Source organism: Acomys russatus, chromosome 11 (assembly GCF_903995435.1).
Source record: "Acomys russatus chromosome 11, mAcoRus1.1, whole genome shotgun sequence".
Taxonomy (NCBI): domain Eukaryota; kingdom Metazoa; phylum Chordata; class Mammalia; order Rodentia; family Muridae; genus Acomys; species Acomys russatus.
The window spans coordinates 60,433,021-60,456,494 of NC_067147.1; the positions used below are offsets into that span (position 1 = coordinate 60,433,021).

At 50.8% G+C, this 23,474-nt stretch overlaps 1 protein-coding gene across 5 annotated transcripts in view; it reads right to left on the reverse strand.

Annotated features, from left to right (window-relative positions):
* The window catches only part of LOC127195885 (H-2 class I histocompatibility antigen, D-B alpha chain-like), a 32,751-nt gene extending 20,404 nt beyond the window's left edge, over positions 1-12,347 (reverse strand). For 2 of the 5 annotated variants that reach the window (XM_051153511.1, XM_051153512.1), the window contains exons 1-4: positions 12,275-12,338; positions 11,804-12,073; positions 11,316-11,591; positions 9,621-9,678 (exon numbers count right to left, since the gene is read on the reverse strand). In XM_051153511.1, coding sequence (XP_051009468.1) covers positions 9,621-9,678; positions 11,316-11,591; positions 11,804-12,073; positions 12,275-12,338 — 668 coding nt within the window. Of the gene's footprint in view, positions 1-8,591; positions 8,614-8,950; positions 9,276-9,402; positions 9,679-11,315; positions 11,592-11,803; positions 12,074-12,274 lie in introns of those variants that run through there. The other 3 variants (XM_051153510.1, XM_051153513.1, XM_051153515.1) reach the window with 2 other exon arrangements.
* Between the last annotated feature and the right edge of the window lie 11,127 nt (positions 12,348-23,474).

The following is a 23,474-nucleotide window of genomic DNA, read 5'->3' on the forward strand; positions in this document are numbered from 1 at the left end:
TATATTTTATTATGAACTTATTAACTGAGAGCACCTTGCTTATAACCTGACTAACCTAAACAATAGGAAAAGGAGACTAAAAAATACAATAATGAAACTGTAAGGATAACAGTTCTGAGAAACGATTCTCCTGGCCTTACCAGCAGGATTTCTTCTGCTGGAACCTGGAGTAACCAGAACCCAGAGCCTCAGCCAGAGCCTGGAGCCCCAAGCCTTCCCTTGAGTGGTTCTCTCTAGGAGCATCGTGAAGTGGAGCGATGAACAGCCAAAACTACATGAAGTCTCCAAAGGCTCTGTCTCCTGTTTTTGGCTCACATTTGTATCTCCTCTCAGAATTTGTTCAGGGATGTTTTTCAGCTGGTTAACAAGCAATCTCCCCCACATGGTGGTTAGAATTCTAAGGGGATTAACATTACCTGCTCTCTCATAACTGTTTTTCTCATCCCCCTCTTATGATCTAAATGAAAAACATGTTCATCTCTCCTTCTTCTTCCCCTTTCTATTAAATCAAATAAGCTATATATAACAGAACAAGGATTATCCAGTAAGTCACATTTACAAGGACCAGTCCATTTGTGGTTAACAATTTTTAAGAATTATTCCACTCTCTCTCCTATGCTACTCATTCTTATCCTAATGTCTAAAGGGTTTTGTTTTTTGTTTTTTAACTAAACTGATATTAATACTGTGGCTAGCTAGTCTTCAACCCCATCAGAGACCCCAGAAGGAAAAACTATCTAATATGAAGGAAGTGCAGGCAAGAAATTTCCAAAAGCATTGGCAGGACGACAGAGAGCTGACTCTCTGGACAGTCACAAGTTCCTCTCCATCGTCGGGGCATCCAGTCCTCAGCCGGCCCAGGGCATCTGACAGACTGTTCTGTGAAGCAGGATCCTGAAGGTCTGGCCCACCTAGGCTCTGCAAGGCTGGGCAGCCAATTTCTCAGGTAAGTGCCCTTGTCATGGCTGACAAAACACTAATACAAAGTGTCCATTCAGTCTTCATTCAACGTGGCCAGAGCCACATTTCCAGACCCGACTCCCGGAGAAGACTGCACTTCCTCCCACCGAGGCCTTCGCAGTCCTGGCTCTAGTCATCAAAGGGGGGGGGTCCTCATGGGCTTCACCTGGGAGGCATTGGGTGGGGACATAACAGCTTGGCACCCCAGCGGGGCCTCATAGGCTCCACCTGCGGGGGCGGGGGAGGGGGGCAGAGACAACCTTAGGCTCCCTGGTGCTCCCTTCCTGCTGCTGCTTCCTCCCTTGTCAGCATGACTTCTCACTGCACCTTGTAGACCCTTGGGAGCCATGTTTCCCTGTGGATCTCAGGCCTGCATTGTCTCCTGGAAGGTAGGAAGATGTTTCCTTCTTGTCTTGATCTCCAGCTACCCCTGACCTTCTTCTCTGAGATCTCTTAGCACTGAGAAGAGCTGTTCATCTATGCCTGTTAGTTTTCGTATGCTTGTATAAGTACACGCACACACACACATACACACGTGTGCACGCACACACACACTCATACATGCATGTGCACACACACATATACACATGCATACACACATACTGACATGCACACACATACATGCTGTCAACATGGCGCGCTGGCTTCCCTTTCTAGCCTCGTTGCTTCCAGGGTCTGGGCTTCTATGAACATGGCTGCCCCTTTGCCCTGAGCTCTCTAGGGGGCTTCAGCTGCTGCTCCATTTGTTTTTCTTTCCCAGGATGGATTTGTTTGTTGTTTCTAATATGCTCAGAAAACTGTCACTTTCACGGCATCCCTATACTCCCCATCAACACAGGGATGTCTGAGGGCAGCCAGCCTGGGATTTGCCCTCAGAACCCGTGTCCACACCTGCAGTCAACTGCCTTCTTGAATTCTTGGTATCTCGCTCACTGCACAGAGCATTGTGCAAACTCTAGACCTCAGAAGCCTCAGAGTTACTGCTTGGAAACACTAAGGAGAGGGTTCTAAGAACTCCAGGGTGGCCTGGCTTCTTCACTCAGGCAGTGTTGTGTGGCAGCAGCCCTGCCAGGTGCAGGAGGCAGCAGCGTTGATGCACACGCAGAACAGAGTGTCCTGGTCAGGGCTGAGGTGACTGGCTGCTCAGGCTGTGTCTGCTTCTTTCCCTCACTGTCTGTCTTCAGTGGTGGGGTGACCAGAGATCTCCCTCCCCCATCTTCACTTACTTCACACTCTGCAGAGCTTCGGGGTTCACACACTTCATAGTCACTGTGGTCACCCACATGGCACCTCTCACACAGGAACCTCTCTTTGTTTTTCTTGGAATTTGAGCCTCACTCGATGGCCTGTGGCCAGCTCAGGTCAGCAGGCAGAGCAAGCTATGGGTTCCCCTGGGCCACTGGGGCCTTGGAGAGCCAGGGGTTCATGAGGAAATGCACCAGGAGGATGAGGAGGAGGGCAGTCCTCTCTGCTGTCAACTTTGACCTCAGCTTCTGGGTATCCACAGCCGTCTCCTGCAGCTGGATGCACCTGCAGACCTTGTGGTCTGCCACGAGGTAGATTGTTCATGGCTTTTGCTGGCTTGGTGGCCTTCTTGAAGCCATGTGGTAAAAACACGTGTCTACAGTCCTGCCAGGAAGTCTCGGGGGCATCTCTTCTCAGTTGCCGAAGTATCAAGGATCCAAGGCTGGAAAGCAGGTGAGAGTGAACTCAGTACCAGTTCTGAGGAGCAGACCAAGGGCAAAGGTCACAGCAAACTGGATCCAGGGTACTGGGAGAAGTGTCCTCTGATTTATGCAAACCAGGGACTGAGAGATCCTCATCTCCTCTAGACTGTACTTGGGTTTGTATTGAACTCCTTCCTGTAGCAGACAGTGTAACTTGGTCATGGTCCTCTCTGGCCATGAGGTGCTGGCCCAGCAGGATGTAGGCCAGGCTGAAGCCCCAGTGGCAGGTGTGGTCTCGGGGCGCTGTGCAACTGCCTTGAAGGCTCCTGCATCTGGTACATAAGGTGGCAGTTTAGGCATCAGATGCAGGTGGTGCTGCCTAAGCAGACTGGGGAGCGGGCATGGGGTTCTGGCTGATCTCCAGGCTGAGTGCCAATGTGGGGTCACCTCCTGGCAGGTTGGGGGGGGGGTAGGTGTTGCTCATGCCATGCAGCTCAGTTATGCAGGACCAGGAGACCTCGGTAGTAGCACCGCTGGCTGCACTCTGGTGACTGCTGCATGGAGAAGGCACCGAGATCCAGAACGAGAATCTGAGGCAAAGTTGTCTCCTCTCACCAGGAAACACGAGGCTGAGTCCTGTCCTCTCACCTCAGAGCTCCGTGGACAGGTCTGTGTGCATCAGATTCTGCATGCCAGGGTGGCTGGGTGGCCAGCCAGTGCTGAGCTAAGGGCACCTCAGCTCCTCCTGAGCTCATAAACCCAGTGCCAACTGTGCCACCTGCTGAGGCCTCCATGTGCTCATGGGAATCAGGTGCTGCCATGGTCCATGCTCCCAGTTCCTGCTGTGCCTTCTTGCTGGGTCATTAAAGCAGTGGTCTTGCTCCAGGGCCCCATGTCTGAGGCCTGCAGGTCTAAGTGTGTGGGGGTGCGACATGTGGTGCCCACACTCCTCCCCCAGTTCCCTGCCCTGTCTGTTCCAAGTGAGCCCTTGAGAGCCACCAAGACCACAGCTCCATAGTGTGACTCTGGCGGGAACCTGCATGCAGGCCTAGGGACCCAAGGATGGTCCTCTGGCTGCAGTCACCTCCTTTGCCTCCTGGGTGTCTGATCTGCCCCTGTGGTTTCTTCACTGCAGGAGGTAATGGCTTTGGATGAGACATACTGGAGCACCAATGCAGCTCTGGATTTGGTGGCCTCTGTTGGAAGTCAGCAAGCCCTTGGCTCAAGCTCCCCACTCCCCGCGTTTTAAATTAGACTTATTAATTATGTATACAGTGTTCTGTTTGCATGTACATCTGCATGACAGAAGAAGGCACCAGGTCTTATTATAGATGGTTGTGAGCCACCGCGTGGTTTCTGGGAATTGAACTCAGGGCTTTTGGACAGAACAGTCAGTGCTCTTAACCTCTGAGCCATCTCTCCAGCCCCTCAAGCTTCTTTGTAACTGTCGCATGAATAAGAGCAGTTGTCCATATTTGTGGGCTGTCGTATGACCCTTCCACACCTGTATCCATGCTATAGGGTCTGCATGGGGATAAAATGCATCTCCAGCTCCCAATACTCCTGTTCTATCTATGGCGGGCACTGCTCATATCTCTGAGTCTCCAAGTTGCTGGTGAAGCCCAGGAACCCCTTGTGGCCCACATAGCCGACTTCCATATACCGAGGCTCCCTGGGGCTGTGTGGAAATACCTCAGAGTGTGTGAGCCTGAGGGCAGCCCATGGTGAGACCCTGACCCTCCTCCTGGCACCCCAGGCAGGTGCGAGGGCCCAGAGGTGAGCAGGGCTCAGGCTTTGGGTCCTAGGTGAAGTGCTGCTGCCCCTCCCTGCAGAATCCCTTTCCCCCCTGACCTCACACTCACTGGTCTGAGTCTGGGCCAGGGCGGCTGCCAGCAGTAGGCTCAGCATTTCCTGCTGCCACCAGCCCAACTAGAAATTTCCTGAACAGGTTTGAGTCTGTTCAGGCCTTATAACTAGGGACCTCAGCGACACTGGTTGGTTCTTCAGGATTTCCACACCGAGAGGTGGTAAGAACTGCCAACTTGTTGTCCGCAAGGACCTGACACTGATTAGGGGATGGACAAGCGAAGCCCTCAGATCTGGGCTTCCCTGTCCAGGCCAGCACTTAAACACTGAAACAGAATGATTTCAATACTGTGCTCATAAGAGCTGGGGTCTTGGAGACGTGGCTTCCTCATATGGCGGCTGGAAACCGCTCAGCTTCTGTCTCGCTGCCCTGGCGAGTCCTCTGCTACTTGTCTGGGTCCTTCTTGTGGCTGCTGTTGACACAGTGGCTGGCTTCCCTGGAGCCACTCACACAGAGAGAAAGATGGCTACAGGGCAGGAGGGCAAGAGAGCTGGAGGGAGAGAGGAAGTGAGGGAGAGAGGAAGAGTGACAGAAGAGAGTAGGGAGGGAAGAAGGGAAGGGTGTGGCTGCTGCTTCTCCCCTGCAGCCCTTGAAGTGGCTCCTTCCCTGAGCCCTGCTGCAGTGGTCCTGGCTTCACAGGCTGTCCAGAGCCCTCTGGAAAGTCTGCCCCTCTCCTTGGTCCACTGGGAACCTCAGTTCTTAGATCCCCAACCTTGGTGTACTCTGAGTTTTAAAGATGCTCCTCTGTAGGCTACTTTTTTCTTAACAAATATATTTTATTATTAACTTGTTAACCAACCATAAGTCACTTATAACCTGACTAAGCTAAACAATAGGAAAAGAGGTTTAAATAATACAATAAATAAGGATATCAGTCCAAGGAACAATTCTCCTGGTGTAATCAGCAGGATTTCTTCTGCTGGAACCTGGAGTAACCAGAGCCCAGAACCTCAGCAGCCTTGAAGCCCGGAGCCCTGAAGCCTTCCCTTGAGTGGTTCTCTCTAGGAAAGTCTGGAAGGGGAGTGACTAACAGCCAACACTATCCCAAGTCTCCAAAGGCCCCGCCTCCAGTTCTGGGCTCATCTACAGATCTCTTCCCAGAGTCTGTTCATGTATCTTTTCAGCTGGCAACTATCAAGCTCCCACACGAGGTGGTTTGTCTTCTAGTGGGTTAACCTCACCTCTTCTCACAAGACTGTTCCGATCCCACATTGGGATCATAACAAAAAACAGGTTTATCTCTCCTTCATTCCTCTGTTAATCGGGACACATTCTTTTCTCAGAAGCAGTTTTTGTTTTCTTTCCCCATGTTCTAAGACACTGACCAGTTCGCCAGACTGGGGCACCCCACACCCTGAGCTGAGGAACTGACTGTGACAGCTGCTCTGCTTGCTGTCTCCACCCTGTGGCCCCACAGTTAACAGGCTGCCTCAGCCCCATCTACTGCCCTTTAACTTGATGGCATAGCAGTCCCTGTGTGCTGGAGATCTTGTGTGCCTGCTTGTGGGAGGGCCTGTGCATGTGTGTGTGTGTGTGTGTGTGTGCGTGTGTGTGTGTGTGTGAACATAGCAACACACAGATATATTTTTAAAGCTACAAATACATAAAAGGCCAATTTCTAGTTTCTTTTTCCTTTTTAAAGAGATTTGTTTGTTTGTTTATATACAGTGTTCTGCCTGCATGTACACCTGCACACCAGAAGAGGGCACCAAATCTCATTATAGATGGTTGTGAGTTACTATGTGGTTGCCAGGAATTAAACTCAGAATCTTTGGAATGGCAGACAGTGCTCTTAACCACTGAGCCATCTCTCCAGACCCTCCCGTTTCTTTTTTTTTTTCTTTTCTTTTTTTTTTAAGATTTATTTATTTACTATTATGTATATAGTGCTCTGCCTGCATGTAAGTCCGCAGGCAGAGGAGGACCTCAGATCATATTATAGATGGTTGTGAGCCACCATGTGGTTGCTGGGAATTGAACTCATGACCTCTGGAAGAGCAGACAGTGCTCTTAACTGCTGAGTCATCTCTCCAGCCGCGCCCCCCCCCCCCGTTTCTTTTTTGTCTTCTTTTCTTTTCTTTCTTTCTTTCTTTCTTTTCTTGATTGATTGATTTTTTTTTTTTTTTTTTTTTTTTTTTTTGAGACAGGGTTTCTCTGTGTAGTCTTGGCTGTCCTGGACTCACTTTGTAGACCAGACTGGCCTTGAACTTAAAGCTATCCGCAGGCCTCTGCCTTCCTGAGTGCTGAGATTACAGGCCATTGCCATCGTGCCCAGCCAATTTCCAGTTTCTTAACAATGTTTAAAACTGACAGAATAGCCCAGAGTGGTGGCACATGCCTTTAGGCCAGCACTGGAACTGGGGGCAGAGGCAGGCACATCCCTGTGAATTGGAGGCCAGCTTGGTCTACCAAGTGAATCCAGGATAGCCAGGGTTGTGAGAGAAACCCATTCTTGAAAAACCAAAACCAACCAAACAAACAAAGAAACACAAAACTAACAGAATAAATAGACCACCTACTGATGACTTTGTATCATTGCTTTGAAGGTAACTGATTCTCCTTTGATTAAGTATTAAGATTTTGTCATATTTCCAGTGGGGGGCGGAGTTGGTGTTTTGAGACAGGGTACTCTGTAAAGCCCTATCTATCCTGGACCAGGCTGGCTTGGAACTCAACGTGGTTTTCCTGCCTCTGTGTCTTCTGAGTGCCGGAATTAAAGCTTTTCTCAACCACGGCCTGGAAAATTCTTCACTGCTTCAGTCAGCTTCTCAGCTGCACTGAGATGTGCCCCTTCCTCACCCCAAGGCCAGCACCTGCTGTTCCCAATATTACCACTGTGGTCCTGCTCCACTTTCCCAGCCCCACACACTGCTGGATTACCTATGAGCACCTGGGTTCCCATGGCCAGGGAGGCAGAGGGAGCAGAGCAGAACCAAGTTGAGACCCCGAGGATCAGGCTTTTCTACCAATCCTACACAAGGGTTAGATTCTGAAAGCCTGACAGGGGCGGGGGCGGGGAAACCCCAGGAAACAGCCCTGGAGGGAGGCAGGGGCTCAGGACACTGAAATCCATCCCCTGAGCTCAGGGGCCTTGTTGAGACAAGGACAGGAGAAGCATCTCCTACTGCTGTCACACCCCAGAGGACAATGAGACAGGCACCACACACAGGGACAGAAACAGGCCTCGCCCTCCATACAGACTGAAAAGACAGGAGCTAAAGACAAAGGATGGGATGAAAAGCTGCAGCCAGAATGGAGCCTGGACAAGCCTGACAGAGCCTGGAGGCTCCTAATCCTGGACACAGGACAAGGCTCACCCTGTCATCACAGTCTGTCAGCTTGTGACTCTACCCAGAGACTAGGACAAAAGAGCCCAGGAGGACATGGCTGGGAAGTGACCACACCAATTCCAAGTGCACATGGACTGAGCTCCATCTGACACGGCCCATGTACACTCAGATCCCACAGGCTCCTCCTGCCCCATGGACACTCAGCACAGGACACACAGATTCTGGAAGGTTCTCCATCTGCCATTTATTTCTTAAACAATAGTGCAAGAATTCTCAATCCTTTAGTTTACCTGCCCATCAACCCCTCAGGTCAAGGACATGAACAATCAAGTCCACATTCAGCTTCTTAGTCTCAGTGGGGACATGAGGAGCTGCAGCTCAGGGCAGCAGGGAGCTGACAGGATGGAGATGTCCCCTCCTGCCTGCTGGACCAGGAAGGTTGGCTGTGGAAGGGAGCACAGGCAGTGCAGGGACAGGGTCCTGGTGTGCAGGGCTGGGCTCCCCACTTCCTCACATGGAGCCCATAGGATCACAGGGAGCATCAGACACTGTTGCTAAGGAGAACTGGGGGCTCTGGACGTCCCAGGAGGGACCTGGACACATGGTCTGTTCCTCAGTCCACTCCGGGCAGCTGTCTTCATGCTAGAGAAGGAGAGTCAGGAACAACCACTGTGAGGACAGCATCCCAACAGCCCCCGCTCACTCAAGGGATATTCTGGGAGTCCCTGAGTCCCACTCATGTCCCCTTTGTCCCTCCCCAAATCAGGCCCCAAAATGTCACCTTTACAATCAGGAAGAGACTCATCAGAGCTCCGGCTGCTGTCATTCCCTAGGGAAAAAAATAATTACAAGGTACAAACAGGGCTCAAGAGACTTTGCTGGGCTGGAGAGATGGCTCAGAGGTTAAGAGCACTGCCTGCTGTTCCAGAGGTGTGGCGTTCAATTCCCAGCAACCACATGGTGCCTCACAGCCATCTATAATGTGATCTCGCGCCCTCTTCTGGCCTGCACATGTACATGCAGGCAGAGCACTGTATACATAATAATGAGTAAGTAAATATTTAAAAAATATTTTTCTGGAGGGGCTATCGTGGGCTGTCTGAGCTCCCCACCATCTCCAGTTTCACCCCAAGGACCTCAGGGACAATGCTGTCCCCGAAACTTACCTAGAGCTGGAGCATAGTCCCCTCCTTTTCCACCTGTGAGAAGAAAAGCTATGAGAGACCAGGGAAGACCCAGGCCCTAGAAGTTTCCAAAACTGACAGCAGCCCAAGCTAGAGACAGGAGCAATGAGGGTGTGCATGTGTTTCCCATTAATGAGGCAGAGCACACTTCTAAAAGGGGCTGAGAGAAAACCCAGGCCCTGCCCTCTCCTACCTCTATTTCTCCTCCTCCTCACAACAGCCACCACAGCCACAATGATGGTCACAGCTCCAAGGACAACCAGAACAGCAATGATTGCCATGATGGGGACCATGGACTCAGGAGGCTCTGGGAAGGGAAGGGAAAGCAAGGGAAGGTGAGGGTCACGACCCCAGCTCTCAGCCCTGACCTGCTCATGGCCTGCAGAAGGCTCCAGCTTTCCCTGAGCCCAGCTCTGCACCCACACCCTCCTTACCCCATCTCAGGGTGAGGGGCTCAGGCAGACCCTCATGCACCACATGGCATGTGTAATCTTGCTCCATCCCAGAAGGCACCAACACAGCTGCCCATTTCTGGAAGGTTCCATCCCCTCCAGGCCTGGTCTCCACAAGCTCCATGTCCTGGGTCAGTTCCTCCCCATTCAGCTGCCAGGTGAGGGTGATGTCAGCAGGGTAGAAGCCCAGGGCCCAGCACCTCAGGGTGATGCCACCTTCAGGGCTAGGGTGATGGGTCACATGTGCCCTTGGGGCCTCTGTTGGGAGATTTATGAATTTCCACTATCAACAAGATAAACTGAAATCTGGAGAGACAACATTAATTCAATGACACACTGAACTATGTGGCTGTTTGAACACTTGGACTGTCACCACACTAGTGACCTGCAGGAAGAGCTGGTCGCCTCAGCACAGAACTGCACATTTTCCTGGGGAGGTGGGACTCAGAAGCTAAGAGGTCCTCCACGTGAGCCAATAGGTGAGTGTGCTTTTTGTTTGTTTGTTTGTTTGTTTGTTTTTCATGAGATGTTCTATAACTTCAGATATATAGTAGAAGAATGGAAGAAGGAACAGAAAATAATTAATTTAATATGTGTTTGAATTCATATAAAAATAAGAAAGTAGTGGCAGGGGCTACATGAATGGTGCCCCCAACTACCGCTGCCACCACTGAGGCACAAACATGTGTCCATCTTGCTGACCAGCATTCACTGTCCATCCTAGTGAACAGTCATTTTCAGAGTGTGCAGCAGAAACGTGGGGAACTTCTCACACTCAGCCAGAGAAAATGACTCCCAGCCCCTGCCCCTGGGGGGGCAGATACAAGGCAAGTCACACAGGATCCCTGAAGTGTGCTGTGGACCCAGTGCAGCACCCACTGGGAACACAGCGGGCTGACTGTGGGGAGTGGATCTTCCCTCTCACTCCAGTCCTCCATTGCAGAAGACCCTGTCTCTGAGGAAGGTCAATTCCTGACTCACTACAGGGAGCACTGCAGCTTCTTGGGGCAGATCTCTATGAGTTCGAGGCCAGCCTGGGCTACAAAGTGAGCCCAGGATAGTCAAGGCTACACAGAAACCCTGTTTCAAAAAACCAAACCAAACAAAACCAAACAAACAAACAAAACAAAAAAATAAAACAAACAAAAAACCAAAAAAAAAAAAAAAAAGGCAGAGAGGGATGTAAGAAATTCTTCTATTTAGTACTTGTCCAGGGCACCCCATAAGTGCTCATGTGACCATTCTAGGATTAGATAGAATTGGGGTGTGGAAGGGATATAAACTCAACACACAAGGATCTTGGAGAACGTATTATTTGAAAAGTTCTAGAAACTGGGGAACCTATCTGGACCATGGTGGCACAAGTCTTTAGTCCCATCAATTGGTAGGCACACAGAGCCAGGCAGATCTCTATGATTTTGAGGCCAGCCTGACCTACAGAGAAGAGTTCCAGGACAGCCAAGGCTACACAGAGAAACCCTGTCTCAAAAACAAAGAAACAAAAAAGAAAAGAGAAATGAGCCAGGCCTAGTGGCAAACGCCTGTAATCTCAGCACTGGGGACGCTGAGGCAGGTGGATCTCTGTGAGTTGGAGGCCAACCTGGTCTACAAAGGGAGTCCAAGACAGCCAAGGCTACACAGAGAAACCCTGTCTCAAAAAACAAACAAACAAAACAAAACAAAACAAAACAAAACAACACCCTCCCCCCAAAAAAAGAAAAAGAAAGAAAGAAAGATAACGAATAGAAAAGAAACGACACTGGTGGAGCCTGCCATGGTGGATCAGGAGACCCCGACACTGTTTCCCTAGAGACAGGGGCACCATCCCAGCTGAGGTTCTTCTTCCTCAGGACTGAGCTGAGGGCAGAGAGAGGAGGCGCCCGCGGCCCCTGCACCTGTGCGCAGCAGCGTCTTCTTCCCGGTCTCCAGGTATCTGCGGAGCCACTCCACGCACTCGCCCTCCACGTAGGCCTTGCGTATCTCTGCAGCACCAGCCTGCTCCCATTTGCGCTGGGTGATTTGGGCTGCTGTGTCCGCCGCCGTCCAGGATTTCAGGTCTTGGTTCAGGGCGAGGTAATCGCGGCCATCATAGGCGAACTGAAGGTACCCGCGGAGGAGGCGCCCGTCCGACCCCACGTCACAGCCAGACATTCGCTGGATAGTGTGAGAGCCTGTGGGACCCCAAGGTCAGCCTTGTCCATCTGTCCCCACGGGATCGTCCACGCCCTCGGTCCCGCCCACTCACGGGCTCTTCCAAATTGAAAGAGAAACCGGTCCCAGGTGGCGTTTTTTTCCTCCTGAACCTCGGACTTGGGACTTGGGCGTCTCGGGCCCCGGTGTCGCGACCTGGAGGAGTTGTGAGCTCTGACCCGCGGTCACTCACCGCCCTCGCTCTGGTTGTAGTAGCCAAGCAGGTTCCTCAGGCTCACTCGGAAAGTCCTCTGGTTGTTCTTGGCGATCAGTGTCTGCTCTTCCCAAAATTCCGGCCCCTCCTGCTCCATCCACGACGCGCGAGGCTCATATCTAGGAGTCTCCGCGTCGCTGTCGAAGCGCAGGAACTCAGTATCGTCTATGTAGCCGACAGAGATGTACCGGGGCTCCCCGAGGCCGGGCCGGGACACGGCGGTGGTGAAGTACCGCAGCGAGTGTGAGCCTGGGGGCGGCGCGCGGTGAGACCCCGACCCTCCTCCCGGGACCCCGGGCAGGTGCGCGGGCCGGGAGGGGAGCAGGGCGCGGGGCTCGGGACGCGGGTGGAGCAGGGGCGGAGGGTCTGATGGGCGACGCGGGGACGCGGCTTCCCCGATGTCCCCTCTACTCCCCGCAGATCCCGTTTCCCTCCCGACCCCGCACTCACCCGCGCGGGTCTGAGTCGGGGCCAGGGTGGCCGCCAGCAGCAGGAGCAGCGTGTGCGGCACCATCGTTCCATCTGGGATCCGGACGAGTCTGAGTCCCGCAGGCTGCGTGGACTTTATAACCGGTGTCCCCGGCGACGCTGGTTGGTTCCCAGGATCGAGCCACCCAATGGGGGTGAGAACCGCGGACCTGTCATCAGTGTCTAGGCAGAGAGAGCTGACATAGGAGCAGAAGTGAAACTGGGGATTTGAGGAATCCCCAGCCCTGGACTCCCCCCCCCCCCCACACCACCACCAGACCTCACCGCCTGGGGACTGAGACTTTGCCTGACCTTGTGCTGAGGGACAGAGCGCTGTTTGTCATGGCGTCTCCGCGTTCTCACCCAGAAGCTGTCTGGACACCAGGAGAGACCCGAGGCCAGGCTCATGCTGTCCTTCCCTCCATCCTTCCTCTTCCTTCTCTTCAGAAGTCGGACTCTGGAGTCTTCTAGAAGAAAATCCGCTTCTGGAAACACAGTGGCAACAGCAAGCAGTTGGGGATGCAGGTGAGAGATGGTTCTCCTGAAGCAGAGGCGCTGGCCTGCAAGCCCCACACAGACCCACAGAGACCGGGCTCTGTTCACCTGCAGACCAAGCAGGTGTACACAGCCCTGTTAAAAATGGCAGAAAAAAGCCAGGCGTATTGGCGCACGCCTTTAATCCCACCACTTGGGAAGCAGAGGCAGGTGGCTCACTGGGAGTTCAAGGGCAGCCTGGTCTACAAAGTGTGTACAGGACAGCCAAGGCATGGCACCAGTTTTATGTTTAATATAAGATATAAGGCAATAAGAAATAAGGTACCAGGCAGCAGATATTATGTTGTAGAGTTTATTAAATGAGCATGGGGTGGGGGTCGGAGAAAGAAAGGGGGAGGGTGTCCTAGAGAGAGAAAGAGAGATAGCGACAGAGACAGAGGAAGAGAGAAAGGGGAAGGGGGTGCTGGGAGAGTCTGTCCTTTTATAAGGCCCTGGGCAGAGGCCACGCCCCCATGGCAGGTAAACAATGACATCACAGGTAGGCAGACAGAAGCAGAATGCTAGCAGTAAGTATATCTAAACTAAACAGATTTTGCCTTAACATTGAGAATACATACAGAGCCGGGCGTGGTGGCGCTCGCCTTTAATCCCAGCACTCCAGAGGCAGAGGCAGGTGGATCACTGTGAGTTCTACAAAACGGGTCTGCAAAGCAAAGGCTGCACAGAGTAACTCTGTCTCGAAAAACCAAAAAGAAAAAAGAAGAAGAAAGAAAGAAAAAAGAAAAAGAAAAGAAACACATACAGAAAGCTAAATAACATTTATTCCTATAATTCATTATTTGAGGACTTGGCCTGACTACACCATAGTTTAATCTGAGCATTTATAAGGTGACTATTACTTTCCACGGCTTAATTGTCTTCAACAGTTTACAATGAGTTAGTAGTTTTAATAGGATTAGGATTTGGGGGGCTGGGGGAGATGGCTCTGAGGTTAAGGGCACTGTCTGTTCTTCCAGAGGTCCTGAGTTCAATACCCAGTAACCACATGGTGGCTCACAACCATCTGTAATGGTTCTGGCATGCGGGGACACATGGGGACAGAATACTGTATAAATAATCAATAAATAATTTTTTTAAGATTAGGATTTTGTAGTGTTGTAACCTGTGTAGCCTGCTTAAACTCTACAGCCCTCCACCGAGACCTACTTTAGTTCCTAGCGTAGGTTTCGCTCTTAGCATATCAGAAGCCATTTTGGCTTCAAGTCTCCTTTTTGGGTTTTTTTTTTTTTTTTTTTTTTTTTTTTTTGGTTGTTTTTTTGGTTTTTCGAGACAGGGTTTCTCTGTAGCCTTGGCCATCCTGGACTCACTTTGTAGACCAGGCTGGACTCGAACTCACAGCGATCCGCCTGCCTCTGCCTCCCGAGTACTGGGATTAAAGGCGTGCGCCACCACGCCCGGCCAAGTCTCCATTTTGGTTACAAGATAAAATTAAGTTCATGTTCTCAGGCCCTATGTGTCTGAACCAGGAAGGTTCGGCCCTCACACTTGATTTGCCTCTCCAGCTCCCAGGATTTGGTTTGGCGGATTGTCCTGCCTTCAGCCACCTGGACGGACAGCTCTACCACAAGCTCATTGACACGGTGTAGCTCAGCCTCGCCAGCTTGTCACATCTTCCTCTCTAAGTCTTGTAAAGTGGTTCGTTTTGTGTTTGTGTTTGTTTGTTTGAGGCAGGGTCTCTCTGTGTAGCCCTGGCTGTCCTGGACTCTCTTTGTAGATCAGGCTGGCCTCAAACTCACAGTGATCTGCCTGCCTCTGCCTCCTGAGTGCTGGGATTGAAGGCGTGCACCACCATGCCCAGCTCTGTAAAGCATTTTGTTGCTTTGGGAGAAAATATGGAATTGCCACCATTGCTCTAATGGCTGAACTTCAGCGTCTGCCCCGCCGCCTTGGTCCACAGTTTCCTGCATGTGCAGTAACCATTCCCTGTTTCTGAAGACACTTTAATGTACACAATTTTATTTACTTTTTGTTTCATGTGAGCGTCTTGCCTACACATAAGGCACCACATGGGTGCAGTGTCCAGAGGTCACTAGACTTGGAGCTATAACCACCACCACCCACAAGTAAACATGGTGCTGTGATCAGAACTGTGCCCTCTGCAGGGACAGCAAACGTTCCTACCTGGTGACCATCCTCCCAGCCCCTTAGGGATGCTTTTCAAATGCCATTTAACCCTCATGCGCTGGACACCAACAACCAGTAATGAGTTGAGGTGATGAGACTATGACGTGCAAAGCAAATTTACCTGTGAACAAGCTGAGACGATGATGCCATGTCTGTCACCTGATTGACAGGAGTGAAATGAAATCCAATTTCTGACAAGTTAAAATGCCAAGAAAAGGCTACATTTGTCTGTCCGTTTGTTTTTCAAGACAAGGTTTCTCTGTGTAGCCTGGGCTGTCCCGGGACTCACTCTGAGGCCCAGGCTGGCCTCTCCTTCTCCTGCTGCCCCTAGTCCAAGTAGTCCCCTTGGTCTTTTGTTCTGATATTTTTATTTCTAGATTCCATACATGAATAAATGTGTGAAGTTACAACATTGTCTCAATAGAGTTGCTGTCTCCCCTGGAAAAAAAAAGACTCCCAGTGGGGGTCTTTGTCAGAATTTAGGACAGCAATGAACCCTGTCTACACTGAATGTGTACACATTCCTATGGTAAAGTTTAATAAATACAATTCAGTCCTTTTTTTTTTTTTTTTTTTTTTTTTTTGGTTTTTTGGTTTTTTGAGACAGGGTTTCTCTGTGTAGCCTTGGCTGTCCTGGACTCATAGACCAAGCTGGCCTCGAACTCACAGCGATCCACCTGCCTCTGCCTCCCAAGTGCTGGGATTAAAGGCGTGTACCACCACTGCCTGGCTCAAAAGTCCAGTCTTTTAAAGGCACACACAAACCCATAGGTTTTAGAAGCATCCTGTAAAAAGCTCTGTTGTTACCCTGAGTTCAGGTAAAGAGTAACTAAGTTGGCTCCCCAGACCAGAGATTCCTCCCAAGGAAGACAATGAGCCTGTTCTCCACGGGGCCCTGGTCAGATTCTGACATACAGCACAGGGGTGATGACACTTGCTCTTCTCAATAGTAACTCAAGAAAGACATTATTTTTGCTCGTGATTTGAAGGTACAGTTCATCCGGGAAGTCAAAAGAGTTCTGAGAAATGGGGGCAAGAGTATGAGGCAGCGAGCGGTCTCGTTTCATCTCGGGGAGATGTGGGGCACACAGGACAAGGCCTGAGAGGATCCTAAAGGAACCAGCAAATTACATGGAGAGGTAAGTGACCCGCGCGCACCTATGGTTCCTACTCCTGCTGTGGCTTTCTGTCTCCCACAATGCACCTCGTGGGTGTGCCCTGTGATCAGCTCACAGCAGGGCTTGACTGAAGCATGTTCTGCTCACTGTGCGGTCCCCGCGTGGAAGTGGACGGCTGCGGCATTGCAGCCCACGTCTGGGACAACCCTGAAGAAGGGAACAACTCTTGACAGAGGGCGGGACTTTTGCTGAGGCACCTGGTTATGCATTTTCAGTGGAAGGAAATAGGACCAGGTTTGGGAACATATTAGCATAATCAGCAATGGAGGGGTTAATAGAAGGTCCATGAGGAGCCATTTTCTCAGAATACATCCCAATGGATGTAGTCAGCCCCTTTTCCACCGCAGAGAAACCAGCACAGGCCATGAAGCAGACAGAGCGTCACCAGCCCCTGCCTGTCACCGAAAGCCTGGGCGTTCATTCCTGGTGAGCCAGCGGGCTCTGTCCTGGAAGGAAGTCCACAGCAGCCGCATTCTGATGTCACTGAAGAAGAGAGGTGGCAGCTGCTGCTTAGAGCAGATCAACTCAGCAGTGAGACTCAAGCAGGGCAGATGGACTTGCCAGCATGATGTGAAGGCAAGCAGGCAAAGGGAGAGCCTTCCTGTCAGACTTCTCTATCTGAGGTCACCAGAAGGGGCTCCCCACATTCAGGGTGGATCTTTCCTCTGTAATTAGCTTATCTGTTAGTTGATTCCAGTTAACACCCGACATAACAGTCGACCAGGAAACCCAGGCTTATGTATAAAGCAGTGCATGGAGGGGCTACTGTTTCTGGGGTGTTCTCTGAATTCTTGTGAGTGGAGGCCAGAGTTCTGTGCACATCTGCAGATGCAGGGTGAATCTGGTTGGCACCAGTATGGTACAGCAAGGGTCCCTAAATGTCCTGCACCTCCTTTAGAACTTTTCCATATTAGAGAAGCCATCAGCCAAGGTTGGGCCTTGTAGGGCGCCAGAGCCTCCTGCACTTTTTCTGCTGCTGCTTAGAACTTGCTAAATTCGAATGTGCACCTATGTTGGGCAACAGAACTGTCCTGGTAGATGTGACACACTTCTATTCACTCCAAAGGTGAACTCACAGCAGACGGAAGTAAGTAGAATGCCAAAGTCCACCTTGGTGAGCCACTGAGATTTTACTGGGGTCACTAACTGTAGTAGGGGTGATTCAAAGGCAGCTGCGTCACTGAAAAGCCCAACGGACCTGGGTGATGCCTCATGACAGCTGAGACCCTGGAACTCCGAGAACTTCCTCTGGGCCTATGGGCTGCTCAGCATCCTCTGAAGGTAACTCCGGAAACGGTGCTCGCAGATCTTGCCAGAATGTGCCATTTGTTTACATCCTGAGTCCCACCAGCCTTCCCTGGCACCTCCTGGGTGGGATGTCTCAGCTTGTCTGCTGCTCAAAAACCTGCAGGCTCTGGGAAGAAGGTGCTTCGGAGGCCAGCTGACCACTTTTAGTGGCTGTTTTCTCTCTTAACCCAGCTAGCATCCAAATAATTGAGACTGGACTCTTATGTTTATTTAGCAAGTTTTATGGCACAAGAACTGAGCAGTGTGAATCTATTTTACCCTCTAAGCCAATCTGGCTTCCTCCCAGCTCAAATCCCATCTCCTGGAGTTCCCTTTGGAGGACGCTGAGCAGCCAGCAGCCAGAGGAGGGTCTCTGAGTTGCAGGGGCTCAGCTGTGTTGGCTCTGTTTCGTAACAATTAAACTTTAGGGCTGGGCGTGGTGGCACACACCTTTAATCCCAGCACTTGGGAGGCAGAGGCTGGTGGGTCACTGTGAGTTTGAGGCCAGCCTGGTCTACAAGGTGAGTCCAGGACAGCCAGGGCTACACAGAGAGACCATGTCTCAAAAAACAAAACAAAACAAAACAAAAAACCAATTAAACTTTATTATACAACCCAACTATCTTACACAAGAGGGAAAAAAGGTTAAAGGGAAACAAGAGTGAACCTTCCGGTATCCGTTCCACGGGACAGGTCCCTAGGTGTCTCTGGCCTGCATGCTGGTCCAGCCTGTTCGCTGGTCCTTTTCCTGATCCACTTGGGCTTGAGCTTGGTCTAAACCAGCTGATTGATTAGAAACACAATAGTCCAGGTGGAGTGTCCCCCTGACCCCCCCCCCCCATCCACTTCCTGAATTCCAGGTCCAGGATGGCTCCACCCAGTCTATCTCAAGGTTAATCTCAGGGAGTATCCGTGGTGGGTCCAAGGGCAAAGCCCGCCAAGGCTGCTTTCACCTGTGACAAAGCTTGCACGCCTTCCCACAGAGCTGCCATCATCTAGGTTGGGTAGGCTTTTCAGTGAGTCCTGGACCTCTCCCCGTGGCTCCATCCCTACCTCCTCTCCTCCTCTCCTCTTCCTCCCCTAGCTGGCAGGAAGTCCAGCTCTATTCTCTCCTCTGTTTATTAACTGGCTGTCAAGCCTCCTAATTTTTTTTTTTTAAGATTTATTTATTATGCCAGGCATGGTTCCACACACCTGTAATCCTAGCACTCAAGAAGCAGAGGCAGGTGGATCGAGGCCAGCCTGATCTACAAAGGGAGTCCAAGCCAGCCAAGGCTACACAGAGAAACCCTCTCTCAAAAAGCCAAAAACAAAAAGATGTTTGTGAGCCACCATATGGTTGCTGGGAATTGAACTCAGGACCTTTGGAAGAACAGCAGGTGCTTTTAACCTCTGAGCCATCTCTCCAGCCCCTTTAAGCCTCCTTATTAACATGTCAGAGAACAATTGGGTAGACAGACTCACAGAACAAGGTTTTCAACCAGATACGGGGGCACGGAAGCCAGCATTTGGACCTTTACACGGGTGCACAATGACGTCATGCCCACAGCCGCTCTTCCATGCTTCCTCAACATTTCAGGTAGGCTGCAATACTGACCAGGATACGTGGTTGCTGTTCCGCAGGTGGCCTGCAGGTGGCGCTCTCCTGACCTGTGGAACTTGGTCACAGAAGCACCCCCAGGTGATTTGAACAGGGCAAGGAAAACGGAACCACACCGACGTCAAAAACTGTGCCTCTTTCACGACACTTCCGAAATTGTTATGAGCAATTTGGGAAACTCTAGGTCAGCGATGTCAACCTTTAAGGAATGTATTACTAAAACCTTGGTGTGGTGCCCACACCTTTAATCCCAGCCCTGGGCTGGAGGGCTGGGGGAAGACTGTTTTGAGTTCTAGGCCACCTGGGTCTACACAGGGAGTTCCAGGACAAATGGGACTATATAGGACATTGTGTATATATATAAAATCAAAACCAATACTATGCCCCAAGTTTATTAGTGTGTATGTGTACTTACCTTGGAACATGTGTGAGGTCAAAGGGCACTATGGACTCCGGTCTCGCCTTCCACCTTTAAAAGGGTTACAGAAATGGAGCTCAGGCTTGTGTGGCAACTTTAATCACAGAGCCATCCTGTCAGCCCTGGTGACAGCCTTTTCCAAGTGATAAATCTGAGTATTCACCAACGCGTTAACTAGTTAAGTGACACGGCAGAGCACTGAAAGCACAGCCGCATGATGACAAACTACCACAAAGCCTGCACCTCAACTGCTGCCAAACAACATGGCTTAGAGTCTTGCAAGTGGCCCAGGGCTCTGAGCAAGGTCCCCAGGTCACTGTGAGCACAGAGCAGAGCTCCCGTGGTTCCCTCGGGTCACCTGATGCTCCCAGTGTAAAGGAACCATCAGTGACCCTGTGTCAGAGACACAATGCTTGTGAGTGGTGCTCACTGCTGACCACAACTGCCGGCTTTCCTTGTAAACATTTGCCAGATTTGGACCAGGCTTCTTCCAGAAGGAAGTTCTGTTTAACCGGCAGGTGCTGAAGTGAGCAGATGTGTTCAGCCTTTGAGTGAGAGCGAGTGAATGGCAGGAGGAAAATCCCATCATCCTCTAGGTTGTCTGCAGGGATGCCTGCAGCCTCTCAGATGCCTCACAACCTACTGCCTGATGTTTAAAAAAAAAAAAAAAGGGCGGGGGAGGAGTTGTTAATTTTTAATTTACTTCTATTTCATGTGCATTGGTGTTTTTCCTGCACGTATGTCTGTGTGAGGGCATTGGAGGCTCTGGAGCTGGAGTTGCAGACAGTTGTGAGCTGTCATGTGTGTGTTGAGAATTGAACCTGGGTCCTCTGGAAAAGCAGCCAGTGCTCTTAATGGCTGAGCCATGTCTCCAGCCCCTGATTTCTTTATTTCTATGTTTATGGGTTCATGTGCTTACATGCACATCTGTGCACCACATGCGTGCTCTGTCCATGGAGCACAGATCCCCTGAGGCAGAGTTTTGGCTGTTGGGGTACTGTGGATGCTGGGAATCAAATTCAGGTCCTCTGGAGAGAAGCCACGTGCTCTCAACCACTGAAACGTCTTCCCAGCCCATGCAACTAGAATCTCTGTGTGTGTGCTGGCTGGTCTTGTGTCAGCTTGACACACAAACCAGAGTTCTCGAAAAGGAGGGAATCCCAATTGAGAAAATGCCTCCATAACATCAAGCCATAAGGCATTTCCTTAATTACTAACTGATGGTCAGGGCCCAGTGCATTGTGGGTGGGGCCAGCCCTGGCCTGGTGGTCCTGGGCTCTGTAAGAAAGCAGGCTGAGCAATCCATAGGAAGCAACCAGTAAGCAGCACCCTGCATGCTCTCTGCATCATCTCCTGTCCCTGGTTCCTGTCCTGATGTCCTTCCATGGTGAGCAGCCATGTGGAAGTGTGAGCAGAATAAACCCTTCCCCCCCCCCCAACTTGCTTTTTGGTCATGGGGCTTCATTGCAGCAATAGAAATCCTAAGGGGCTGGAGAGATGGCTCAGAGGTTAAGAGCACTGTCTGCTCTTCCAGAGGTCCTGAGTTCAATTCCCAGCAACCACATGGTGGCTCACAACCATCTATAATGAGATCTGGTGCCCTTTTTAGCAGATAAATCACTTGTATACAATTTTTTTTAAAAAACTGGAAAAAAAAAAGAAAAAGAAAAAAATGGGTTGGGTGTGGTGGCGCACACCTTTGATCCCAGCACTCAGGAGGCAGAGGCAGGTGGATCTCTGTGAGTTCGAAGCCAGCCTGGTCTACAAAAGCAAGTCCAGGACAGCAAGGGCTACACAAAGAAACCCTGTCTCAAAAAACCAAATAAATAAAAGATAAAAAAGAGGGGTATGGGGGTGCTGGAGAGATTGCTTAGCAGTAAAGAGCACTGACTACCCTCCAGAGGTCCTGAGTTCAATTCCCAACAACCACACGGTGGCTCACAGCCATCTACAATGAGCTCTGATGTGCATTGTATACATAATAAATAAATAAATCTTTAAAAAAAAGAGGGGGCATGGTGGTTTCTCTGATGTTAGTGATACCTCCACAACCTGGAACCTCCACATGTTTATAAGATATATCAGGGGAAGAGAGGAGCTAGTCTGGATGTGGGGTCTCCATAGGTAAGCTGTCTCCGGCTATACACAGACAGGAACAGGAAGCCACAGCTGGGAACCTTTGCACAGGCTGATCAATTGTTCATCACCACTCAGACTTGGACTCCAAGGGAAGCCGAGCCAGGCCTACATGGATAATGGCTTTGCTATTTGTTCTTGGCATCCTGAACCAGCCTACAAGTCAGCAATCGAGAAAATGCCCCAAACATACCCACAGCCCAATCTGATGAGGGCGATTCCTCAGGAGGGTCTCTCTCCGCAGGTGGACCATGTTCACAAAAGCAGCCACCACAGGAGGCCAGCCTATATTTGCAGTTGGTTATACGCTGTCCGCAACATTACCCACAGAAGACACCATCTGAATCTTTTCTTTGAAAGTTTTAGTTTTACTTGAGTATTTTGCCTGTATGTATGTCTGTGCACCATGTGTGTACAGCACCCATGGAGGCCAAAAGAGAACAGGTCCCCTGGAACTGGAATTAGAGATGGTTGTGAGCTGCCATGTGGATGCTGGGAACTGAACTCATGTCTTTCCCAAGAGCAGGCTGGTCTCTAACCACTGAGCCACCTCTCTGGTTCTTTTTGAGATAAAGCTAGGGCTCATTAACTCCTACCATAGCTACTACCTGCAAGAATGTTTCTAGGGGTGGTTGGAAGAGGGCGGGAGCTGTATTGGTGTGTTGGGAGGGTTAACGGGCCGCACCAGTCATAGCATTGGAATCTTGGGATGTTAGACATCTACCTCCCACTCATTAGGGTTTTCATGGAGGCCATGTCTTAGTCAGGGTCACTACTACTGTGGTGCAACAGCATGACCAAAGAAATTTGGGAGGGAAGAGTTTTTTCAGCTTCCCCGTCACTGCTCACCACTGAAGGAAGTCAGAACAGGAACTCCAACAGGGCAGGAACCTGGAGGCAGGAGCTGATGCAGAGGCCATGGAGGGATGCTGCTTACTGGCTTGTCAGTCTGCTTCTCTTCCCCCTCCCCGCTCCCCCCACCCCCCGCCCGGTTTTTGAGACAGGATTGGGTTTCTCTGGAAGTCCTGGAACTCACTCTGTAGACCAGGCTGGCTTTGAACTCACACAATCTGCCTGCCTCTTAAGTGCTAGGATTAAAGGTATGCCCAGCAATCAGCATCTCTTTATTGTATTATTTATTATGTATACATTGTCTGCCTACACACAAGAGGGCATTAGATGACATTATAAATGGTTGTGAGCCACCATGTGTGTGTGCGTGTGCTGGGACTTGAACTCAAGACCTCTGGAAGAGCATTTTCTTAACCGTGGAGCCATCTCTCCAGCCCACTCAGCCTGCTTTCTTATAAAGCTCAGGATCATCAGCCTAGGGATGGCCTTACCCACAATGGGCTGAGCCCTCCCTCATCAACCACTAATTAAGAAAATGCCGTGGTGCCACAGGACTTTAATCCCAGCACGTGGGAGGCAGAGGCAGGCAGATTGATGTGAGTTCAAGGCCAGCCTGGTTTATAGAGTGCAGGAAAAGGGAAGGCTACACAGGGAAACCCTGGGGGGTTGGGGGGGAGAAAATGCCCTACAGGCCTGTGTACAGTCCAACCTTTTGGAGGCATCTTGATTGAGGTTCCCTCCTCTCAGAGGACTACCTTGTGTCAAGTTGACAGAGAACTGCTCAGCACACAGAGTAGGGAAACCTAGCAAGGCTTGTCTGGTCCTCATTTCTCTGTGAGCACCCCTTCCTACCAGGATGTAGCCAGATCTCTTCAGAAATGGGGATCTCAGCAGGAGAGATGGCTAAGTGGTAAGAGCACCTGGGGTTCTTGCAGGGGACCCAGGATTGATGCCCAGCACTCAGGGCAGGTGGCTTCCAACCACCTCTAACTCCAGTTCCACAGGATCCAGCGCCCTCTTCTGGCCTCCATG